The sequence below is a fragment of the Microtus ochrogaster genome, unplaced genomic scaffold, assembly GCF_000317375.1.
Source record: "Microtus ochrogaster isolate Prairie Vole_2 unplaced genomic scaffold, MicOch1.0 UNK11, whole genome shotgun sequence".
Lineage (NCBI taxonomy): Eukaryota > Metazoa > Chordata > Mammalia > Rodentia > Cricetidae > Microtus > Microtus ochrogaster.
In genome coordinates this window covers 8,212,607-8,237,644 of record NW_004949109.1, presented here as the reverse complement: position 1 = coordinate 8,237,644, position 25,038 = coordinate 8,212,607, and the positions used below count along the sequence as shown (strand labels likewise).

Below are 25,038 nucleotides of genomic sequence, written 5' to 3'. Positions count from 1 at the left end.
CACTAGTTAGTATAGGCCAGCATAAAACAGTTACCCTATACTTTCATTAGATATCTCGGGCTGCCCTCAAACTCTAAATCCTTCTGCCTTTTCCTAAATCTTTCATCTTAAAGAAAGGAATTTTTTTTAAAGGAAACGTAATGGCAATCGTGACAAGATTGTTTTACAGTTAAACGTATCAAATCATCAAGATGTATACTTTAAGAATATACAATTCCTATTTGTCATTTATGCCTCAAAAACTGAAAAGGTTTTTTAAAAAATCCTCAAATCAAAGGCCTGGGGTGTAGTCATTCCTTAGTATGTACAGAGTGCTAGATTCAATCCCCAGAACTAGAAAGGAAAATTTAAAGAAACAAAAAATACCATCAGACCAATTGGGTACGTTATAGATTTAAACAAAAAAACTTCCGCACGTGTCAAGAGACAAATGCAAATTAAAGCTACATTGAGATTATCATCCATACAGAATACAGAATGGTATTCATTGAGATAATTATTTTCTGGCAGGGATATGGACAAAAAGGAGTGGTTCTGCACTAACAGTAGGAATTCAACTAGTTCAGCCATTGTAGAAATCAGTATAGAATAGAATAGAATTGTCCACATTACACTATCTCCCCACTCCCGGATATTTGCCTGAGGGACTCAGAATAACACCACAGAAATATTCTACATCATTGTTAATTGCACCACAGTTCACAAGAATTAAGTTACAGAACTAGGCTAAGTGACCGTCAACAGGAGAAATTAAATGTGGTACGTATACACTACAGAATGACGTTTCTTTTGCAGGAAAATAGATAACAGATAAAGATAATCTTGTTTAACAAATTAAGTCTGTCTTAGAAACACAAACAATATGTTTTTCTCCTACTTATGGACCCTAGATCTTTTTTATAGATACATAAAGTCATATATGTACAGTTGACATTAAAGGAGAAGGGAAACTGTCTAGGGAAGTAAAAAGAGTGAGGGAAAGGATGAGCAGACTGCAAGGAAGTGTGCTCAAAGTGCATTCATTGTATGTCTTCCTGAAATTGGCTAAAAATGGAAGCTATCATATTCATTTTTCTTGACTTCAAAGCTGCCCCTATACTAGTAATAAAAAACACAGTATAAACAAAATCATACAGGAGGAAGAAATGGTGTTTTTACTTTCCAATATTGGTTTAATTTACTATGAAGAAACTGTACAAAGAAGGAATTGTTAAGATAATAAAGATGAAGTGTTATTACTGCAATGTTGGTGGGTGACATGATAGTTCAGAATCACTGTGGTTTTATTATTCATAACTATATATCACTAAATTTTTTAGCAAAGTTTGTAACGTTTTCATTGACTTAGTTTATAGGTTGGGTCAATAGTCTACTGAAAATGCTCTTTCCTCCAGCATTTTATGTTATGTACAAATTCTAGGATCTTGGTGTTTAGATAGAAGGGTGCTATCACTGGAGCTGGCCTACTCAGCCTGTACAAGTTAAGCAGCCAAGCAGGTGTCCTCTGTTCTCTCTACTTCACACACACTTTTTAATGTAAATTGCATAAACGGTAATTTGATTGATGTTAAGGTAATCATTTCTACTGACAAATTGCCCATAAGAAGCCTTTAATGTGTAGAGTATTGATAAATACACATAAAACTCAAGAATTTTCTAGCATAGTAAATGAATGTCAAAGGGCAAATGAGTGGGTACAAGCATTTAAATCAAGATATAAAATAATTTTTGTACCCTACTAAATTTGTAAAAACAAGCCTATGTCAGACATGCACAAATCAAGTGATAGTTAACTAGCAAGACAAAAAGACCATTAGCATACAGAATACCAAGATATCTTTCTGTGTATATAAAGTATAACTGATTATAATGTTGTCCCATTACTTTCACATTTAGAGTTTGATCGCCATGAAATTCAGATCTATGAGGAAGTAGCAAAAATGCCACCCTTCCAGCGAAAAACATTAGTGTTGATAGGAGCTCAAGGTGTGGGCAGAAGAAGCTTGAAAAATAGATTCATAGTGTTGAATCCTGCTAGATTTGGAACAACGGTGCCATGTAAGTCTTGTGTTTCCATTTGTTGGCCAGAAAACAAGTTGGGTATATGGAGAAAAGGATTTTTATTAACTAATATTAATCACAAGTAAAATGTGGCTCTGTCAGTGAGCATGGAGAGTAGACAGTACTGAGAATCCATGTGGCCCTATCGCTGTATTAGGTAGTGTGCTGGCTGCTATTCAGCAGTAGGCACATCTGTATACTCTTCATTCCAGAAGCTAAAGGCAAAGGCATGCATTTAAAAATTGTGGCAAATTACATGTATTTGGATTTTCTTGTGTAACTATTATCCATCTATTTGTATTTTTCACCCAGTATAGTATATTTAAAAGGAAAATGCCTACTAGGTACTCAAATATTCAGTATGTCAGTAGCTTTGTGAATTTAGGTAGTCTGGTACAAATTGCAGCCCTAGGCCCTGCAGGTTCATAATAAACCCGATACTTTGAAAGCAAGTCCTCTATAGGAGACAATATTTGTTAAACTTACTGAGACTATATGTGTTAATGCTGAAGAGAAATAGAACCATTTAGGATCAGACAAATTTTGTAATCTTCATTTCTCCCTATTTTTTGCATGTATACATAGAAAATTTAGTGATGTCAGAAATGGCATAGGTGGAGAGTTCAGATAATCACTGATGTTATAGTGCTTGCTGCACATTTGACAAGAAGCATGAGCAAATGGCCTGGTAGGAACAACTTAATGGAAGAGAAGGATTTATTCTAGCTCAGTTTTCTGAAATTTTCCTTGACTCCTTTGCTGTTAGGCTCATCGTAGGGTGGTACACCCTACGATCGTAGTGTAGCAGGAGTATGTGGAAGAGGAGATGGCTCCAATCATGTTAAACAGGAAGCAGAGAATAAGGGAGTTACCCAGAACCAGGAATAACCTTCCAAGGCATGCCCCCAGTCGTCAACTTTCTTCTATGGCCCAGTTTCGCCAATAGGGGATAGTTCATATTCTAACCAAAGAGCACCGTGGCTGCTTCACTCCCACAAAATCCCATCGCCTAAAGCTGATTTTAGTGTGCTAGGGCTTAGGGTTTGTTTGTATTAGTTTCATTTTCGCTTTTTTGAGATTTATTTTTGTATTATTGTTTATTAGGTGTGACTGTGTGTCTACATTGGGTATACACATGTGAGTATACATGCCACAGAGACAAGAGGCACAGAACACCCAGCTCCTCCCAAGTTGGAGTTACAGACAGTTGTGAGCTGCCTGGCAGGGTGCTAGAAGCTGAACTCAGAACTTATGGAAGAGCCTCAAGTACTCTTAACTTCTGCGCCATCTCTATAGTCCCTAGTTTTCATTTTAGTTTTAAAAATATTTTATTTTTTACTCAGTAACATCTTCCCTTTCAGTGTTTTTACATATGTTTAGTTTGGGTTGCCTTCCCCTTGAGCTGTCTCCACTCATACCCTCTGCCCCCAGAATTGTTTCCATTCTCTTACAATATGTGTGTTGTTACCCTCCCTGTGTCCTTCCAACCATCATTTTTCTCCCCTTGTGTCCCTTTTCTAGTTTCATGACTTCTGCCCTCACACATTACCACAGAAAATACACACATGCACACATACAACCACACAACTAGGGTTGCAAATGAGGAACATGACGTGTTTATCTTTCTTAGCATGAGCTACCTCATTTCAATATCTTTTCTAATTCTACAAATTTTCTTGCATGTGTCACTTTTCTTTATAACCAAATAAAATTCTAGTGGTATGTGTGTGTGTACACAGACATTTTCATTATCCATTTATTGGTTGATGGATATGTAGGCTGATTCCATTTCCTTGTAATTTTTTAATAGAGCAATAAGCATTGATAACAAAGTCCTTTGGATACATGCCTAGAAGTGGTATACCTGTGCCATATGCTAATTGTGTTTACGGTGGTGGTGTGTGCATGGATATATTATGCTTCGTGTAGTTGTATGCACATGCAGATGTTGCACAAAAGTTGATGTTGCGTATCTTCTTCCTTTGCCCTCCTTCCCTCACTTTTGAGACACAGTCTATCACTGTACCTGGATCTCACAGTTTTGAATAGACTGAAGAGCAGTGAACTCCAAGGATCCTTCTGGTTCTGCATCCCACTGCACCCATGCCACCTCATCTCTCAGACAAGCCCCAGTATTTTTTTTCAGATGTGTATGGCTCTTTTTCCTCATGCATGTCTGTGCATCATATGCTTACCTGGTGCCCACAGAGGCCAGAAGAGAAAAGGATATTGGATCCCTGGAACTGGAATTACACCTGAATGGTTATGAGCCATGATGGGAATTGAACCCAGGTCCTTTTAAGAGCAGCCAGTGCCCTTAACCACTGAGTCATTCTCTATCCTGGTGCCCAGCTTTTATGTGGGTGCTAAGGAACCAAACTTGTCTGACAAGCACCTTACTGGCTGAACCATCTCCTTATCCCATTGTAAGTTTTTTGCAACCCTCCACGCTGATTTCATAATGATTGCACCAGTTTGCACTCCCACCAACAGTGAGAAAGGATTCCCCCTCCGGATTCTTACAAGCATTGGCTACTATTGCTCTTGATGGTAACCATTCAGACCGGGGTGAAATAGATCTCGAATAGTTCTAATTTGCATTATTCTGATGATTGAGAATATTGAACACTTGTTAAAATAGTTGTTGGTCATTTGTATTTCTTCTTTGGAGATTGTCTTGTATCTCATTAGTACATTTATTGTTAGTGGGGTTATTGGTGGTTCATTTTCACAGTTCTTCATATGTATAATCTGAAGTGTATCTGGCAAAGATTTTATCCCATTCTTCTGATAGTTTCCTTTGTTATGCAAAAAATTAAAACCATTTTTAAATTCTTGGATCTATTTACTATGTTGTAGGGTTTTTCTCTCCTGAATATTCTGGATTGTTCCTGGATCTCAAAGGGCATTCACTGTGTTTTCTCCCAGCAGTTCCACCATTTCAAGCTTTAAGTTAAGGTCTTTGATCCACTTTAAATGCCTTTTTTAGGATAAGAAATAGTTATCTAATTTCATTCCTCTGCAGGTCAATACTCAGTTTTACAAGCATCCTTTACTATCTTTTTTCCACTGTATGTTTTGCTACCTTTATGAAAATTAGGTGTCCATAACTTTGTGGGTTATATCCAGTACACTGGTATATTCCATTAGTCTGTTTTTATGTCAGTACCATGCTATCTTTGTAACAGTGGCTCAGTAGTATAGTTGGAAGTCAAGTAATTGGATTCCTCCAGCTATGTTCATTCTGTTTGGAGTTGTTTTGGTTATCCAGAGTCTTTTCTGTCTGTCTATTTGAGGATTTTGCTTTCTAGTTCTGTGAGGCATATTACTGGAATTTTTATGGGGATGCATTGAATTTGTGGATTTTGTTTGTAGTATTCTACAGTACTGCTTCTGCCTGTTCAGAAGCAGGTCTTCCCATTCTTTCTTCAATTAGTTTTTCATTTTGGTTTAATAGATTTCTTTTCCTTTGAATTATTCACCTTTTCTAAATTAATATATATAATATTAACAAAACTGGTTCAATAATAATAATGTTCTCAGAAACCCGAATTGTGTTTATATATTTTCATTTGTGCAGTTATTCAAAGGTAGGAACCATCCGTTTATCTGTCTCCAGCATTCTGCCTCACATCTTTATCTCCTACTGTATGTACTATTGCTATCCAGAGTTCTCAGTTTACTTCCTTCTCAGCCCCTCCACCCACACAAAATCTGCATGCCGTCCTCCTCACATCCCATCATCGTGAGCGCTGTCACGTGATCTCTGCAGCGTTCTAGTCACATTCCCCTCTATCATCCTGAATTTAGTAAATTCTTCCTTAAATATTTGTCAGTTTTGTTCTTTTTAGAATTTTTTTAAATGTTCTTAATTTTCTGTATTTTTCTTTCATGCATTTTATTAATTTCACGTTAGTCTTACTTCCTCTTTTCTACTTGCTCTCTGGGTTAGTTTCTCTTTTCCCAGTTATCTGAGGTAGGAAGTCAGCTTACTCACTAGAGACTTCCCTTTAACAGACAGATGTATGTTAGAAATTTCTCAGTAGACACTTTTATTTCATCTTGTAATTCTAGTGTACTTTTAAGTTTTTATTGCATTCATCTCACTCATTTATAGTTTTAGAAATAGATAAATATAATGAAACAGTTTCTCTCTTCACAATGATCCTAGAGACTTAAAACATCATCTGACAGTTATACAATACAAATCAATTATGCAGCCTTCTTTCTTCCTGATCATACATGAAAACAGCCACTGATACGAGCTAGAAACTTACCTTTTTGGTCAAAAGGAAAAGTAGCAGTCGCCTAGTTTTGGGTGCCTTCTCTCTGACGTTCCTGTTCATTGTTAATAAGTCTGTCCATGTAAGCTGTCGGTAGGCTTCAATAAGCCATTTATGGTTTCTTTACTCCTTGAAGCTAACCATAGAGCTGACAAAGGCCTCCACAGCTATGATAACTGAGCCATATATACCTTTTTAGAGCAAAGACAAAGAATGTGCTCACCAGCAGCAAGCACCCAGGAGGACTATGCCTTTAAAGCAGCGCCATTTTCATCCCAAAGTATTTGCTAATCTTACTTGTGATTTCTCATTTTACCTATTTGAAGAATGTCATTTAATTTCATACATTATTTTATTTTTCCAGATTTTTCTGTTAGTGGTAATAATTCCATTCACTGTGTCCAGAGAGCATGTGTGATTTTACTCCCCTTAAACTCACTGGATATTGTTTTATGGTCTCAGATTTGTCTTGGAGAATGTTCCTTATTTTTGTACACTTGGGGAAGTGCATTTTCCTATTGTTGACTGGAATGCTACGTAGATATTCTGTCTAGCTGGTCTGTAACGTTGTTCAGGTTTTCATTTCTCCATCACTGGAAGCCTTGAGGTCTCCTGCTCTTTTGTTGACTTGTCTGTTTCTTCAGTTCTGTTTTGCTTCATGTTTACAGACATCTTGCTGCTGGATGAATTGACCCTTTTGTCTTTGTAAAATATTTTTCTTTGTCTCTAGCAATAAATTTTTGTCTCAGTGTTTGGATTGTTTGATGTGAGTGTGTAGGTATCTCTGGGTACTGCTTGCATGTATGTCTTTAATTCCAACTTACTTGGGTCTTTAAGTATAAAATGTCTTTTGTAAACAACATATAGTTTGATCAGTTTTTCCAGTTTATTTTGCCAATCTTCCTTTTAGAGTTTTATCCATTTAATATAATTGCTAATACCATAAATGTTCCTCAGTGTGAATTTGCCCAATTGTTTTCTCCTAACTTCAGACATACATGAGGAGATTTGCATCTTGTCTTTTTGTCCTATTGTTGATGCTAATGTTGGTCATTGATTTAATTACTATGGCATTTGGTAGATCTTTCCACTGCAAATCTGTAGTTTACAGTTAAGCAACCTGTTCAGAGATATTTTCAAATAGTGAAGCTGTTTTCCACAAACTTTCATTGAGCAATTTAAGCTTCTGTCAGTAATAGAACAATATACAAGCTTTGCCTAAGTTTGGAGGAGGAACATCTGTCTGCTCTCACCTTAAGTACGCAGATACACTTCATTTCCTAGTGTTCTGACCCATGTTATTTCTGTCAGCTAGTAAAAACTGCTTTGTTGGATGATTGAGCTTAGAAAGGAAAGAACTAGACTTTTATCTAACCTCTGAGGGTCTGTGTTCCTTTTCTTCACCTTCAGGCCTCTAGAAGAGTCGATAACTTTCTGGTTACTTTCGTTTTCATAATTGTGGCATCTTGTTAAACAAATCTCACTATTAGGCATTAAAAACAAAAACGTCTAGTTCCCATCAAAACTGAAGCCATGATTCCAGTTCACAATTCCTGCCTTCCTTATAGCTCTTCTTATTCTGTAGCACAGTAGCTATGTTGGGAAGGACGGGTATGGCTTATTTTATTACTTGGTTTATGTTCTCCTCTGCTACTTCAGTTTCCTGTGAGCTATGTTGTAAGAAGTGAGTGCTAAAAGGAAAGAGAAAGTAGTGTTGCATAAGAGCTTGCTTGCTGGAGTTCTTTGTCTTCAATGTCTTTTTAGAGCCCTTTGGAGATTTCCATATTACAAATTTTCCTGGCCAACAATATTAGATTTTCTAATTATTCCCTTGCAGCTTTGCCCAAAGCTCTCATACCATAGGTTCTGCAATCATCTCTCTACCAGTTTCAGGATAACCATACTCATGTCCCACTTCATTCCCCAAAATACTAAAATTCAGGAATACTTCAAGTTCCATAGAATTTTGCATATATTCCATGCAAAACTTTTTGTGGGTGCTTAAATCATTTGAGTTATTTGTGATACCTATACATAATGTTAAATGGTTAATAAACAGCTGTTAAGCTATTATTGCTTAAGGAACAATGACAAGGGACAAAAATCTATCCATGGTCAGTACAGATTTGTTTGTTTCTGAATTTTTCCATCCTTGGTTAGCTGACTGTACAGGTACAGAGCTAAGAGATAACAGAGGATTAGCTACTGTGTTTCGTCTTACTGTCTTTCTGTGGAGAGAGCCTTCAAGATAGTCCAGGAAAGTGGACTGTCTTTTGGACATGTATATACATGCATGCATTAGCCTAGGAAAGTCAGTTTTGTTTTACCATCAGTGAGATTACAAACCACCCCACTCCTGTGGCATGCCAGCATAGGTCTTGAGCATTCTTCTGTGAAAATAATTCCACTGTATAGGGAAAGAAAAGAAAACAATGCATTTCTCCCTGAAACCATGACTCACAATTCACTGACTCCTTTTCTGATTTATATAAGATAGAAGTATTTAGATAGATGACCCCAGGACCAAGATGACTATGTTTGTTTGTTAAACTGCAAATGATAAAGTACATCCTTAAAATATTAGCGTCTGTTTAGTACTCAAATGAAGTCTGAGACTGAAGTTAAAATTCCATTCAATGTTCTATTTACACCTTTTTTGTTTGTTTGTTTGGTTGGTTGGTTGGTTTTTTTGTTTAGTTTTGTTTTTTGAGACAGGATTTCTCTGTAGCTTTGGTTCTATTTACACTTGTAAGGAAAGCATTCAGAAGTTTCTAATATGGATTTTGTGCTTACCCAGTTACCTTGTTCAAGTCAACTCTGTATTCCCAACTTTGTATACAAGTCTTTTCTTCAAGCTCCTCCAGCTCATTATTCATACCTTTGGCTCATAACTTGAGTGGCTTCCTAAAGTACCCACTCTTTTGTAGTTTTACGTGCTTAAAGTGTACTTTTATTCAAGGAAAACTGGCCATTCAACTTACTGTAGCTTTTCCAGTTACCTAGTGGTTGTGGTACAGCACCTCAGTTCTTATTATTTGGTAAGTCACCTCTCTCCTTGTGTTTGTGTGTGTGTGTCTTTTATCTTTTGTTTTTCTTTGACCTACTACCTAGAACTTGTTTCTGTAGTAACAGGATGCCCAATAAGTATTTGATGAATGAATCACCAACATGTGCCTTTTCTGGCAGGTTATCAAAGTTTCTAAATAAACATAGACTTTTTTTAAAAAAAAAAAAATAACTATCCTTTCTCGTCCTCAGAGAAGGTAAGGCTTTTCATGAGAAGTCACCCAAGTCTAGCACATTGCTTTGAGGTAGAACCAAGGCTCTTGCCACTGTATCTAGGCTAGCAAGGTATCCCTCCAAAGAGAATGAGCTCCAAAAAGCCAGTACAAGCAGTAGAGATATATCCTGGTCTCATTGCCGGTGGCCCACAGTCTGCCTTAGCCATTTACTGTCACCCACATTCAGAGGGCCTAGTTTGGTCCTATACGAGTTCTCCCACTGCCAAGAGGGAGTTGGTGAGCTCCCATTAGCTCAGATAAGCTGTTTCAGTAGGTATCCCCATCATGGTCTTGACCCCTTTGCTCATTATCACTCCTCTCTCTCTTCGACTGGATTTTGGGGGCTCAGCCTTGTGCTCGGCTGTGGATCTCTGTATGTTTCTATCAGTTGCTGGATGAAGGTTCTATGGTGACATTTAAGATAGTCATCCATCTGACTACAGGGCAAGGCCAGTTCAGGCACCCTCCCCACAATTGCTTAGGGTCTTAGCTGGGATCATCCTTATGGATTCCTGGGAATTTTTCTAGCGCCAGGTTTCTTGCTAGCCCCATAGTGGCTCCCTTAATTAAGATACCTCTTTCCTTGCTCTCCCTGTCCTTTCCTCATCTTGACCATCCTGTTCCCTCAAGTTCTCCTCCCCCTACCCTTTTCTTCTCTTCTTTCCCTTCACCCTTCCTTCTCCCCCAGCCTCCAAACTCCCAGTTTTCAGGTGATCTTGTCTATTTCCCCTTCCCAGGGAAATCCATGTATGTATCTCTTAGGGTTTTCCACAGTTAACCTAGCTTCTTTAGAATTGTGGATTATAGGCTGGTTATCCTTTGTTTTAAGTCTAATATCCTCTTACGAGTGAGTACATACTGTGCTTGTCTTTCTGGGTCTGGATTTACTTCACTCAGGATGGTTTTTTTCTAGTTCCATCCATTTAAATTTCAAGATGTCATTGTTTTACTGCTGAATAATACTCCATTGTGTAACCGTACCACATTTTCTTTATCCATTCTACTGTTGAGGGGCATCTTCTGGCTGTTATTAATAATACTGCTTTGAACATAGTTGAACACTTGTCCTTGAGCATCCTTTGCGTATATGCCCAAGAGTGGTATTGCGGGGTCTTGAGGTAGGTTGATTCCTCAGTTTTCTGAGAAACTGCCATACTGATTTCCAGAGTGGTTGTTCAAGTTTGCATTCCCACCAGCAATGGAGGAGTGTTCCCTTTTCTCTACATCCTTCCCAGCATAAGCTATCTTTGGAGTTTTTGAGTTTAGCCATTCTGAATCGTGTAAGATGGTATCTCAGAGTCGTTTTGATTTGCATTTCCCTGATGGCTAAGGATGTTGAACATTTCCTTAAATGTCTTTTAGCCACTTGAGATTCTTCTGTTGAGAATTTTCTGTTTAGATCTGTATCCCATTTTTTATTTGGATTGTTTGACATTTTGATATCTAGTTTCTTGAGTTCTTTATACATTTTGGAGATCAGTCCTCAGTCTGATGTGGGGGTTGGTGAAGATCTTTTCCGAATCAGTAGAATAGGCTGCCTTTTTGTCTTACTGACTTTACCCTTTGCTTATCAGAAGTGTCTCAGTTTCAAGAGGTCCCATTTATTTATTGTTGCTCTCAGTGTCTGTGCTACTGATAAAATATTTAGGAAGTGGCCCATGCATTGAAGGCTACTTCCCACTTTCTCTTCTATCAGGTTCAATGTGACTAGATTTATATTGAGATCTTTGATCCATTTGGACTTGAATTTTGTGCATGGGGATAGATATGGATCTATTTACGTTATTTTACATGCTGACATCCAGTTATGCCAGCACCATTTGTTGAAGATGCTTTCTTTTTTTCTATTTTAACTCCTTTGTCAAAAAATCAGGTATTCAGAGGTGTGTGGATTAATATTTACGCCTTCAATTCAATTCCATTGGTCAACCTATCTTTTTATGCCAGTACCAAGCTGTTTTCATTACTGTAGCTCTATAATAGAGTTTAATGTTAGGGATGGTGATACCTTTAGAAGTTCCTTTATTGTACAGGATTGTTTTTGCTATCCTGTTTTTTGTTTTGTTTTGTTTTTTTTCATATGAATTTGAGTATTGTTCTTTAGAGGTCTGTGAAGAATTCTGTTGGGATTTTAATGGGGATTGCATTAAATCTATAGATTGTTTTTGGTAGGATTGCCATTTTTATTATGTTGATCCTACCTATCCAAGAGCATGGGAGATCTTGTCATACAGGTCTTTCACTTCTTTGGTTAGTGTTACCCCAAGATATTTTTTGTTATTTGTGGCTATTGTGAATGGTGATGTTTCTCTGATTTCTTTCTCGACCCTTTTATTATTTGTATATAGGAAGGCTACTTTTTTTTTTTAGTTGCCCTTTTATCCTGCCACATTACCTAAGGTGTTTATCAGCTGTAGGAGTTCCCTGATAGAATTTTTGGGGTCACTTATATATATTGTTATATCTTCAGATAGCAAAAGTTTGACTTCTTCCTTTCCAATTTGTATCCCCTTGATCTCCTTTTGTTGTCTTATTGCTCTAGCTAGAACTTTAAGTATTCTGTTGAGTAGATTAGGAGAGAGTGGACAGCCTTGTCTTGTTACTGATTTTAGTGGAATAGCTTTGAATTTCTCTCCATTTAATTTGATGTTGGTGGTCAACTTGCTGTATATTGTTTTTATTATGTTTAGAAGCATTTGTTGTATCCCTGCTCTCTTTAAGACCTTTATTAGGAAGGGGTGTGGGATTTTGTTAAATGCTTTTTCAGCATCTAATGAGATGATCATATTTTTTATTTCAGTTTATTTATATGGTGAATTTCACTGATAGATTTTCTTATGTTGAACCATCCCGGCAACTCTGGGATGGAAGGCCAGCTTGATCATGGTGGATGATTATTTTGTTATTTTCTTGGATTCAGTTTGCCAATATTTTATTGAGTATTTTTACATAAATGTTCCTGAGGGAGATCAGTCTGTAATACTCTTTCTTGGTTGAGTCTCTGTGTGGTTAGGTTATTAGAATAACTGTAGCCCCATAAAAACAGTGTGGCAATGCTCCTTCTGTTTCTACTGTGTGGAACACTTTGAGGAGTATACAAAGGAACAACTGTACAATAAACGAGGACAATATGACCTCCAAATATAAACAATGTACAAATATACAGTGCAATATGGTAAATATATACCAATACATAAACAATATATAAGTATCTTAATCAGAGGTAGAAATGTACACTGCAATATGGTAAATTTATACAGTATATATATCAATACAATATATATCAATGCATAAAAATGTTTTAAACAGAGGTAGAAGCATGCATGCATACAACAGTCAATATAATTTAACTTTGTATCAATAAACAAGAATCAATACCAATATATTTGTCTAAAAACAGTAACTCACAATTACAAATCTATTATCTCATCATCCAATTATCCCTTTCCTTTTTTCTTTTTTTCAAAAAGATCCCTGAGCTTATAGAATTCCTCCCTCAACCGTATCCTAATTATATTCAACCCTAAATGATGTCCCTAAACCCAAGGACAAACTTTACTGGGAGAGGGGATGTCGTCCTCTAGAATTACTTCCAGCTGTCATGGGGGTGACGTTCTTTCTGGGGGATCCTGTGAAAGTAAAATGATGGTTAAATTTCAAGATCAATGTCTTTCAAGATTGCAAATAGTCTTTGAAGTTCTGATAGAATTCTGCACTGAAACCATCGGGCCCTAGGCTTATTTTTGGTTGGGAAACTTTTGATGACTGCTTCTATTTTCTTAGAGGTTATAGGTCTATTTGAGTTCATCTGGTCTTGATTTAATTTTGGTATGTGGTACCTATCCAGAAAATTACCATTTCTTTTAGATTTTCCAATTTTATAGAGTACAGGTTTTCGTAGTATGAACTAATGATTCTCTGTATTTCTTCAGTCTGTTGTTATTTCCCCCTTTTCATTTCTGATTTTGTTAATTTGGATGTTCCCTCTCTGCCATTTGATTAGTTTGGATAAGGGTTTGTCTATCTTGTTGATTTTTCTCCAAGAACCAGCTCTTTGTTTCATTGATTCTTTGTATTGTTTTGTTTCTATTTTATTGATTTCAGTCCTCAATTTGGTTATCTCCTGTGATCTACTCCTGAATGAATCTGCTTCTTCTTGTTAGAGAGATTTCGGATGAAGTGTTAAGTTGTTATGTTTCTTTATGTAGGCATTTGGTGCTATGAACTTATCTCTTAGCATTGCTTCCATAGTGTCCCATAGGTTTGTGTATGTTGTTTATTCATTTTTATTGAGTTCTACAAAGTCTTCAGTTTCTTTATTTCTTGCTTGACTAGGGGTGATTCAGTTGAGCACTGATGAATTTCTATGAGTTTGTAGGCTTTCTGCAATTAGTGTTGTTGTTGAATTCTAGCTTGAAGCCATGGTGATCCAATAAGATACAGGGTGTTATTCCAATTTTTTTGTTATTTGTTGAAGTTTGCTTTGTTACTGAGTATGTGGTCAGTTTTAGAGAAGGTTTCATGAGGTGCTGAGAAGAAGATATATTCTTTTGTTGTTTGGGTGAAATGTTCTATAGATGTCTGTTAAGTCCATTTGAGTCATGACTTCAGTTAGTTCTCTTATTTCTCTGTTAAGCTTCTGTCTGGTTGACCTGTCTATTAGCAAGAGTGGGGTGTTGAAGTCTCCTACTATTAGTGTGTGGAATTTGATGTGTGATTTAAGCTTTAGTGATGTTTCTTTTACATTTGTGGGTGTTCTTACTTGGAGCATAGTTGTTCAGGATTGAAACTTCAGCTTAATGAGTATTTCCTATGATGAGTATGAAGTGTCTTTCTCCATCCCTTCTGATTGATTTTAGTTTTAAGTCTATTTTGTTAGATATTATGATAGCTACACCTGCTTGTTTCTTAGGTCCTTTTGATGGTAAAATCTTTTTCCCAAATCCTTACTCTGAGGTGTTGTCTGTCTTTGAGGTTGAGGTGTGTTTCTTGTATGTACTATAAGGATGAATCCGTTTTCGTATCCATTCTTTTAGCCTGTTTTTTTTTTTTTTAGTTGAATTGAGTTCATTGATGTTAAGGGATATTAATGACCAGTGATTGTTAATTCCTATTCTTTTTCGGTGATAGTGCTTGTTTGTTTCCCTTCTTTGGGGTTTGCTAGTGTGAGGCTATTTGTTGCTTGTGTTTTTGTGGGTGCAGTTAGCTTCCTTGGATTGAAGTTTTCTTTCTAGTACTTTCTGTAAGACTGGGTTTGTGGATAGGTATTGTTTAAACCTTTTGTTTTGGCATGGACTATCTTGTTTTCTTCATATGTGGTGATTGAAAGCTTTTCTGGGGATAATAGTTTGGGTTTGAATCCATGATCTCTTGGAGTCTGCAACACATCTTTCCAGGACCTTCTGGCTTTCAGAGTTTCCATAGAGAAGTTGGGTATAATTCTGATAAGTCTGCCTTTATATATTACTTGGCCTTTTTCCTTTGTAGCTATTAATATTCTTTCTTTATTCTATATGTTTAGTGGTTTTGATTATTATATTGTGAGGGGACTTTTATTTATTTATTTTTTGGCCAGTCTATTTCATGTTCTGTAAGCTTCTTGTATCTTCATATGTATGTCCTTCTTTAGGCTGGGAAAGTTTTCTTTTATGATTGTATTATAATGTATTATATTGTTGAATATATTTTCTGAGCCTTTGAGCTGTAATTCCTCTCCTTCTGTCCCTATTATTCTTAGGTTTGGTCTTTTCATGGTGTTCCAGATTTCCTGGATGTGTTGTGTCAAGGATTTGTTGGATTTCCAAAATTTTTTGAGTTTGTGTTTCCTTTATTGACTGCATTTCAATCTTCAAGTCTTGAACTGTTTGAACTTTTTGCCTCACCTGTTGGATTGTTTTTTCTTGGCTTTCTTTAAGAGATTTATTGATTTCTTTCAATTTTTTGTTTGTCTTCTCCTCCATTTCTTTAAGGGAAGTTTTTATTTCCTCTTTAAGGCTCTCTATCATCTTCAGAAAGTTATATTTAAGAATATTTTCTTTTGCTTCTTCTGGGTTAGGATGTTCAGGTCTTCCTTTTATAGGACCACTAGGTTAAGGTGTGGCCATATTGTACTTTAGGTTGTTGACTGTATTCTTGAATTGGCGCCTACCCATCTCTTCCTCCAAGGGGTGCAGGTGGGGCCTGTTCTTCAGGGAGTCTTTCTTTCTCCAGGTGGTGCAGGCGGGGCTGTCCCACTGGTAGTCACTGATGTAGCTCTGAGGGTTTCTTTCCAGGTGCAGTCAGGACCAAAGCTCCAGTAGCCATAGGTGCAGTGCGGGAGTGGTTGCACGTATGGGGAGGCTACTCCAGGGTGTCTCTCCAGGGGCAGCCAGGGTCAAGGTTCCAGGGGTCAGAGATGTGGTGGGAGATGGCTGTGGGTATGGGGAAACTGCTCCCAGCTCTCCAGGGCTTTGCTGGATGAGGGTGAGGCACAGGATGTCCTTCCCGGGGCTAGGGTCCAGAGAGGTGGACCCTCAAGCCACAAACCCAGACACTCACCTCTCCACAGGTAGTCAGGGCTAAGACTCCAGTGGTCAGAGATGTGGTAGGGACGGCTGCGAGTCAAACATTCTTACAATTAAACAAAAATCCCGATACAAAAATGGATGAAGGACTTCAATAGACTTTCAGAATAAGCACATGAACACGTGCTCATTATCATTTGCTCATTGGGTAAACTTAAAGACCATGATGTACCACTTCATAACCATTCGGATGCTGGGGCGGGTGATGAATTACCATAATGGGGAAGGGTAAGTTATTTAAGGAGTACAGAGTTTGGAATGCTGAGAAAAATCTGAAAGTAGATAGTATAGTCATTTATTAGTTGCACAGCAGTTTAAATGTTCTTCATGCTGATTTAGGTATACTTCAAAGTGTCTCAATGATAACTTTTATGAATATCTTACCACCACTAAATTTTTATTTACTCAATAGCTTCTATTTATATAAGAATATAAATATATTAAAGTATGTACAGTATTTTAAAAATATTTTATTCATTGATGGGCACTTCAGTTATATCCCTACCTTGGGTACTGCAGGTAAGGCTGCAGTGACCATGGCTTGACCATAAAGTAGGACTGCCTGATTGTTTCCATATAATATTGTAGTACTCATTGTCAGGTGAGGTTGATGGCATTGAGATGATTTATTATAATTTTTAAATATATTGCAAAACTATGATAGACAATGTTGTCTTGGGAAGATAAGCTATAAATCCTGTTTTGTTTTGCTTTTAGTATTACGACCTTGGGCTTTATTAACACATGGAGTGTTTATTTGTTGACTCTTCACTGCTAAAATTTAGAATTTTACCAGAGCCTTTAATTTTCACTTCTAAGAAGTCCCACTATTTAATTGTTCTGTGTAGAAGCCTAAGGAATAAGTAGAGTCATTCTGTTCTAACTGTTCTGAAAATGAAAAGGAATTTAAATATATGACAGTAACTTGCCCCCTCCTTTTGGCATGTCCAGTAGAGAGTGGAGTTACAGTTAAAGAACACTGTACATATCTTGCTGTGAACTGGGATTCTCTGGACATATTGGGAAGTAATGTGTGCATGTTTGCATTTACATATTCATTTCAAGCAACACATTGATGGTTTCAAAGCAGGGCTTAACCAGAAGATGCAACTTTTAAATTAGAGTTACAGATACTAAACCAAGTCCTTGTGTGTGCTTATTTGGGAGATTTAAAATTATCTTGGACAATTTGTTGTATGATCTTTGGTGAAATTTTAGAAACAGGTTTTATGAGTTTGGGGCAGGGGTGTTGTTTTTGTTTTTGAGTGTGGAAAACCACACTCATCTTGAAGATTCTTGAAATTAGTTAAAAACAGCAGAAGACAGCTATACATACAGTCTCATGATGAATTTGACCTTTAACTTTACCCCTTGAGTTTAAAGTTCTTTTTGTTTTCTCTCAAAAGTTTTCTTGGTGTCTTATTTTTTTTTAGGTATAAGTTAAAAGTCTGTCACCTTTTTGCTTATATCACTTATTTTAATTTTACATACTTAATGATTTTTCTCAGATATTCTCCATTGTAGAAGGAGCTGTGGGCAGGCCTGCTTTTTGTCCCTTCCAGCTCCCACATGGCTAGCTTTACCCGAAATAACAACACACAAACTGTATTCATTTAAACACTGCCTGGCCCATTAGTTCCAGCCTCTTATTGGCTAATTCTCACATCTTGCTTAACCCATTTCTAATAATCTGTGTAGCACCACGAGGTGTTGGCTTACCGGGGAAAGATTCATCATGTCTGACCTGGCGGCTGGCTTCATTGCTTCTGACTCACTTCCCTTCTTCCCAGCATTCTGTTCTGTTTACTCCACCTACCTAATTTTCTGTCCTATCAAAGGGCCAAGGCAGTTTCTTTATTAACTAATGAAAGTAACACATAGACAGATGAGCCTCCTCCATCACTTCATTTACTTAACAAAAGTAGAGTCTGGTCAAGCTTAGATTCAGGCTAATGCTGAAATAATAAAAAAATTATTTCTGTTCTTCAAAGCTACTGTTAATCTTGGCAGAGTACACTTTTGCAGAGATATGAAAGGTGGTAACAACCCATTTCTAGCATACACCAAATTGCTGTAACATTACTTGCCTGAAAGTGTACATGGATCTAAATACCACATAAAAGAGTCCCCTGCACCTGGAATTTGGAATTGATATATTCACTCTGGTTTGGAAATCATAGGTCAGAATAGAGGGGCAAATAGACATAATAAAAATCAAGTACTTAATATTTGGGAATATCAGAAAGCAGGAGAATAAAAGTAAAGAATAGATGTCCAAATTTGTGGATAGAATTGCATTTCAGAAAATAGTTATTAGCAGGTAAGAGTGGGAAACTTTGCTCACCTTTGGGCAGTCAATTAAGAAATGTGTAACTAGAACAGGATCTATAATTGAATCTTCAAGAAAAAGCAGAACACCATTCATAAGGAAAGGGTATTTATTCACTGGCACCATGCCTGAATAAGTCTGTTTTAAGTTTTAAGCTGAATTCACAATCATATTTTTGATACAAATTTTATGTTGAGAACCATTCCTTTAACATTCTTTTAAATTAGAGATCTGCAAGCATTCCTGTTCAAAGGCCATACGGTCTGTATCATAGCTACTGTTGTAATGGAAAAGAAAATGTGGACGATGGGTAAACAAATATGCATGCCTCTCCCTGAAACTTTGTTTCCAAAACCAGGAGATAGGTCAGTTTAGCTGAATCCACGTACTGAGTGAAGCCTCCAAAGATACCGGTATGTATTTTAGTCTGTATTTCACAATCTACAAGTTCTCAACATTATTTTATTCCAGTTACTTCACGGAAGCCAAGAGAAGATGAAAAGGATGGACAAGCATATAAATTTGTGTCCCGATCAGAAATGGAAGCAGATATTAAAGCTGGAAAGTATTTGGAGCATGGGGAATATGAAGGAAACCTCTATGGAACTAAAATTGACTCTATCCTTGAAGTTGTACAGACTGGACGTACTTGCATTTTAGACGTCAACCCACAAGTGAGTTGCATAAATTCCAAAGATGTTGGGAAGATTTTGACTGGGTATATTGGGTATGGGGAGTGTGTTTTATCAAGGTGGGGTTGTGGTTCTTTCAACTTTATTATGAGTCCATAACTAGATACACAAATAAAGGTCAGACAGCCAAGAGGAACAAAGATTAATAACTTGGTTTTTCAACAAAGTAAATGGCTTTGTATTTTAGGAAAGTACTATATAGAGTTAAGACAGGGGGCACAGGCAGTAAATAATGTCCTTAACCTTAGGAAAGAGACCAATAAACTTCTACTTATACTAACGGCCAGCACACTTCAAGTTCTAACATTATATATATTGACTTGTAATTACTTTTTGCACAGGCATTGAAAGTGTTGAGGACATCTGAGTTCATGCCTTATGTGGTATTTATTGCTGCTCCAGAGCTAGAGACCCTGCGTGCCATGCACAAGGCTGTGGTGGATGCAGGAATCACCACCAAGCTATTGACGGTAGGGGCTCTTTTCAAGTTAACACTTTTATTTTCCCTTTTCTTCTGAGTATGTTTAATCCCATCTGATCATACTTAGGAAGTTACTGCACTATGTAAAATGCTACAGAGTGAAAATTGATTTACTAAATATAATTAGGATTTGAAACAATATTGCTTTTATGTGACAGTCCTTCACTTTAAAACAGAACTTGAGTTTTATAAAATGGAAAAGATTATTATTGGAATGTATACATTGTAGTCTTTCGATCTACAGCCCTATGTAATCCTGGAATCTGCTTGCTTCCTTGGATATTAGCCTGTCATCACTTTGTCTAAATGTAGATCTTCTAGAAGTCTTTGTAACTGTATTTTCTTCTAAAGTACATACAAGTTGCAAGTTTTCTGTTTGTCCTTCATTTGCCTTTTTTTTTTATCAAAAAGCAGAATCTCTTTCTATTTCACTTTTATCTACTGATTCTGAGACTCAGCAAACAGTAATAGGATCCCAGTTCATACTTGTAGAATTACATGTGAAGGTGCAGTGGGGGTTTATGGAAATCTCTGCTTTGTCATGCACAACCCATCACTTAGGTATATACTCCACTCCGTGTGTTGTTCCAAACCATCTAGGAGTACTTGATGGAGTGCAAACAACACTCGAAGAAATGAAGCTAAAGTCTATGGGTGTGTGTTTTGGCACAGTTTAGAGTCTTCAAAACACACTTTTAAGAGTCTCCGCCTTTCTAAGTGACAGGACACAAATGAACTTTGAGTTGAACAGCCACTGCAAGCTGGCTTTACGCAGGCCATAAGAGAATACCCTTTTAGAAAAGATTGTATAGAAGTCAGCTGGAAGTCAGCCACTGGTAGTAATTCTTGCATTATCTTGGACAAACCGTAATAGTTTTAGGGAATTCATTCTAATCCAACAGAGCAGAAGATATAGAATACTCATAAATCATGGAAGTAGATGGAAAGATTGCAACATGAACAGATATCTAGTAATAGCTTCTTCAGCACTGTAAAGGGTAGATTTTGAGAATTGGCATCCAAATTCCAACAAATACCCAAGCCCCTCATTTCTTACTCATGTTAGTTCTGAACAAGTCAGTACATATTACAATACAAACTTTTTTTTAACATTCACAGGACTCTGATTTGAAGAAAACAGTGGATGAAAGCGCACGAATTCAGAGAGCATACAACCACTACTTTGATTTGATCATCGTAAATGACAATCTAGACAAAGCCTTTGAGAAACTACAAACTGCCATTGAGAAACTAAGAATGGAACCACAGTGGGTCCCTATTAGCTGGGTGTACTGATAATTCAATGAGGCTATCAGTTAAATAAAACTTATAAAAAGTGACTCAACAAGTAAGCCTTCTACTGGAGAGAACACATGCAGAGGTAGAAGGTATCTGCCACATCTAGGCATTTTTATTGTGTAAATTGAAATAACAGTGCACTAGGTGGAATTTTTATATAATTGTGGTTGGGAAGGTGTACTAATATATAATTTCTCTTAATTTTTTTAACTTTTTATGGGTAACCTTTCTATTCATATCACATAAAGAAATGCGTTCAAGCATTTTGTAGGTTTTGATTTAGTACCCTTACCTTTTTCATCAAAGGAATTTTCAGATCATTCTCTCCAACATTGGTCTCACATTTTCACTGTGATAATGAATACTTGAAATAGTTTTGTAAAGCTATCATTCTCTTAAGTGTTTAGTGAAGGATCAATTATTCTCATTAGAAAAGAATTAGTAGTTACCGACCTTCTTAATCAGACTTGTTACAGAAGCAGAATCTGAGTATCAGTCCACTTCTATCTTAATCTGACATCGAGTCTTTTCAACGCCACCTCGTACTCTAGAGCATGGCTGTTCTTTCTTATTTGCAGAGAGATCAGCTCCCCGCCCCCTCTAGTGAATACAGTGAAGAGCAATAGCTTGCACTCTCTATGAACTTATCTTTTCATTTGTCGCAGTGATTTGTGATGCTGACTAATATTGCTTACTAGTACCTTGTGAGCTCGGGCTGGAAGCAAGGTCCTGCAGACAGAGAGTGCCTTATCCTGCAAAACTTCATTCACCGTTTACTTATTTTCAAATATAAAGTTTCAAACCTATTGCTTCAGTTTTTTTTAAGGATATAGTAAGCAAAAATATGCCTCTGCAAATGTTTGTGATATTTAAAGATGTCTCTAAGTTGCAAGCTGTTTGTTAATCACCAAATGTCATTTCTGAAATGGGAAGTGATTTGTTAGGGTATTTGTTCTGTTTGTCTAAAACCAAATCCTTTTAACAGCTTACAAAATTTGGAAATAATTGTCAGCTATTTATATATACACACATAACACATACATTATATAAACTAAATAATGCCCTATACTTTTGATTTCTGTTCAGAAATACACTTTTTTGTTATTTGATGGTTAAGAACCAAATCCTTTAGCTGCGTTACCACCATGTACAGATTTCCACATTCGCCTTGGTTGATATTCCCCTCTAGGATTCTTAAATGGTACATATTCTTTCTTAAACATGCTTTTAGTGATGCAGCTAAACACTGAACTAAGCTAACCTTATTTTATTGCTGCTAGCTTTTCAATTCGGAATAGTCACATTTAAAGGATTTGGTGCTTAAATATTGATGAGTATCTTCGGTGACAGTCCAAACACATAAATTCTGACTTTGCTTTTCCCCTCATCAAAGTTATATACCCATCTATATAAAGATACTGATAATCAATAGACACATACGTGTATACGTATGTATATATGGTAGTAAGCAATGTTCACGCAATATTTTTATTATTTTCATAGTAAAATACCTAAGTTACCATATTGTTAATAAAAGAAATCTACAGGCTTTTAAATCTTAATTCTAGAATTTCATAGCCAAAATATTAATTATTTTTCATTTTTCTGGGACAGGAATTGTTAACATAGTGGATCATACACTCTTTAACTTTTTAAACCACATGTATTTGCTGAGATTCTTGGATTCTCAAAGCAACATAAGTCAAAGCACAGTGTTTACATGGCACCTTGTGACTTAATGTTTCAACACACTGTAATGTAAGCTTGGAAAGAAACTGCAGTTCTGCTCTCAGGAAATGTACTGTATTCCCCATGTACCTTCATGCTATTTCATGAGGCCTTTCTAAGCAGCTTTGGGAAAATTATATCAGCACAGCAGTCTATCCACAAATATCTATACCATCTTGATAAAACAGAAACAATAGTTACATATGTATTTATATCCTTTTATTTGATACAAAATACATATTGTCTGGCATATCATCTCTATTTAACATTGTTTCTATTATAAATGGAACTCATGATTGATGACAAAATTAATCACAGATTTCTCCTACTGAAACAATACAGTTTAGTTCACTATCCTATACATGCCAGTATTAAGAAAGTACAACTGTTTCTCAGTGAAGAATCACTGAACTTGTAACTCAAGTCCCCACCTGAGTCTGTAGGAACCATCAGGCCTTACACCACAATTCTTCCTAAGTACTGCCATCAAGGAAACTCATACTTCTCTCCTGGGAAGGGTCTAACATAACAAATTTGTTTATAATAAACTGAAGATGAAGGGGCTTACAATGGCGTTCAATAATTGGCAATAGATAAAATATACACACACATGCATGTTCTTTGGGAAAACGTTTTATATGTGTCTTCCTAAATGCACTGTAGAATGAGTTCCACATTTAGTGTTCAGGACATTGTCATTTCTTTACAACTAATGGTTATATGTATTTTTTCATTTCTAAATGTACAAATGCCTGTACAGATGATGTCTCTGAACAAGTCATTTAACCTTTCCTAATAGAATATATTCAGTGCCCTACAGTAGAATTTACGCCTTTGTTACTGCTGTGCTTTTATTATGCAGTTTCCATAATGTTTGTGTTTTTAGACAATATCAGGTGTCAGATCATTAGGAGTGTCTGTTTTGGCTGACTTGACACAATTGCTCACCATAGCTTTCTAAAATAGAAATTATTATAAACCAAATAGAACAAAATCCTAGATTCTAGAGTCTAATAATATTATTTATAAGAAACTGTAAAAAAAATCCTTAAAATGCCAAATTTGGTATTAAAACATTTAGAAAATAGCTCGTTAGCAGTATAATTTAATAGCAAGACATTGATTATGGCAATAATGGCCAAAAATGATCATTTTGCCAGGCTTAGTAATACAAGCACTCAGGAGGCTGAAGCAGGGGGATTGTAAGTTGGAGGCTAGCCTGTATGGTGTAACAGGCTCAAAAAACAAAACAAAAACCAGGGCCCAGGGCTGTAGCTTTGATAAAGTATGTGCCTAACTAAGATGTGTGAGATGAGATCCTGGGCCTACTCCCCAGCAAGACATGATCCTACTTAAAAATTAGTTAAAATGATCATTATTTTTATTATTTTCATAGTAAAATACCTAAGTTACCATATTGTTAATAAAAGAATGATACTTGTATAGCAAGTATCATGACTTGAAGTTGATTGCCAACGCCACCAAATTAGTTATAATTATTTTAAATGGGTAAGTTCAAAATATAAAAAGTTTGAAAATGGTAAAAAAAAAAAAAAACAATCTACTTACTTTTATGTCTACTGAAACAGTCTTTCATTATACAGAATTAGACTGGAGGACCCTACCTCCACATTAACTAATCTTCACACTAAATAAGGAAAAGACAGTCCTGAAGTTTTGTGTGCATAAACAGTTCATATTTAAAAAACATGTACATATATATATATATACACACACAGCTATGTGTATAATATGTAACTATCTTCCAAACTTTATGAATAATAAAGCTAAATATATCTGCCCACGTGTTACAGCTAGTGTTCTAAGGTTTTTAATTAATTTCAAATTCTAGACATTCTGATCTATTTTAGATTCTTTTAAGAGGCTTTGGTTCCACCTTGAAGCCGACACTGATCTCCTTTCTGAAGATTTTATTAGAGAAACTAAGCTCAGAAAACTGTTTTTCATTATTAAAGTTTAATTTACTTAAGAAAAAATATCTCTGGATAGAAGCCTCTTGGGGAATATTTACTTAAACTTTGAAGTGAAATTGTACTATAAGTTAGACTTAAAGATTACAGTGCCTGCCCTCCTCCTGTTCAAGGGATTTGCTGTGAGAGTGATTATAGCATCGGTAATGTATTTAAAGTTCTTGGGAGAAATTCAGTATTTTAAATAATGAGATTATTGTATATAACTGAATATTACTTACAGATTTTTAAGAGTACATTTGATGTATAATTCAGCATCATATTGGTCTTTTTGTAAGTGTATGTGATACACTTGAAGAAGATGAGAATTCTATAGTTTTTTAAGGTAAG

At 36.2% G+C, this 25,038-nt stretch overlaps 1 protein-coding gene across 3 annotated transcripts in view; it reads left to right on the top strand.

The window, feature by feature from the left end:
- Mpp6 (membrane palmitoylated protein 6) overlaps window positions 1-24,528 on the top strand; it is a 100,898-nt gene extending 76,370 nt beyond the window's left edge. For 2 of the 3 annotated variants that reach the window (XM_013353560.2, XM_005366620.3), the window contains 4 exons: window positions 1,897-2,058; window positions 18,989-19,191; window positions 19,551-19,679; window positions 20,810-24,528. In XM_013353560.2, the coding sequence (XP_013209014.1) occupies window positions 1,897-2,058; window positions 18,989-19,191; window positions 19,551-19,679; window positions 20,810-20,986 (671 nt within the window). In that variant the 3' untranslated portion in view covers window positions 20,987-24,528. The remainder of the gene's footprint in view (window positions 1-1,896; window positions 2,059-18,988; window positions 19,192-19,550; window positions 19,680-20,809) is intronic. The other variant, XM_026788975.1, reaches the window with a different exon arrangement.
- The last annotated feature ends 510 nt before the right edge of the window (window positions 24,529-25,038 follow it).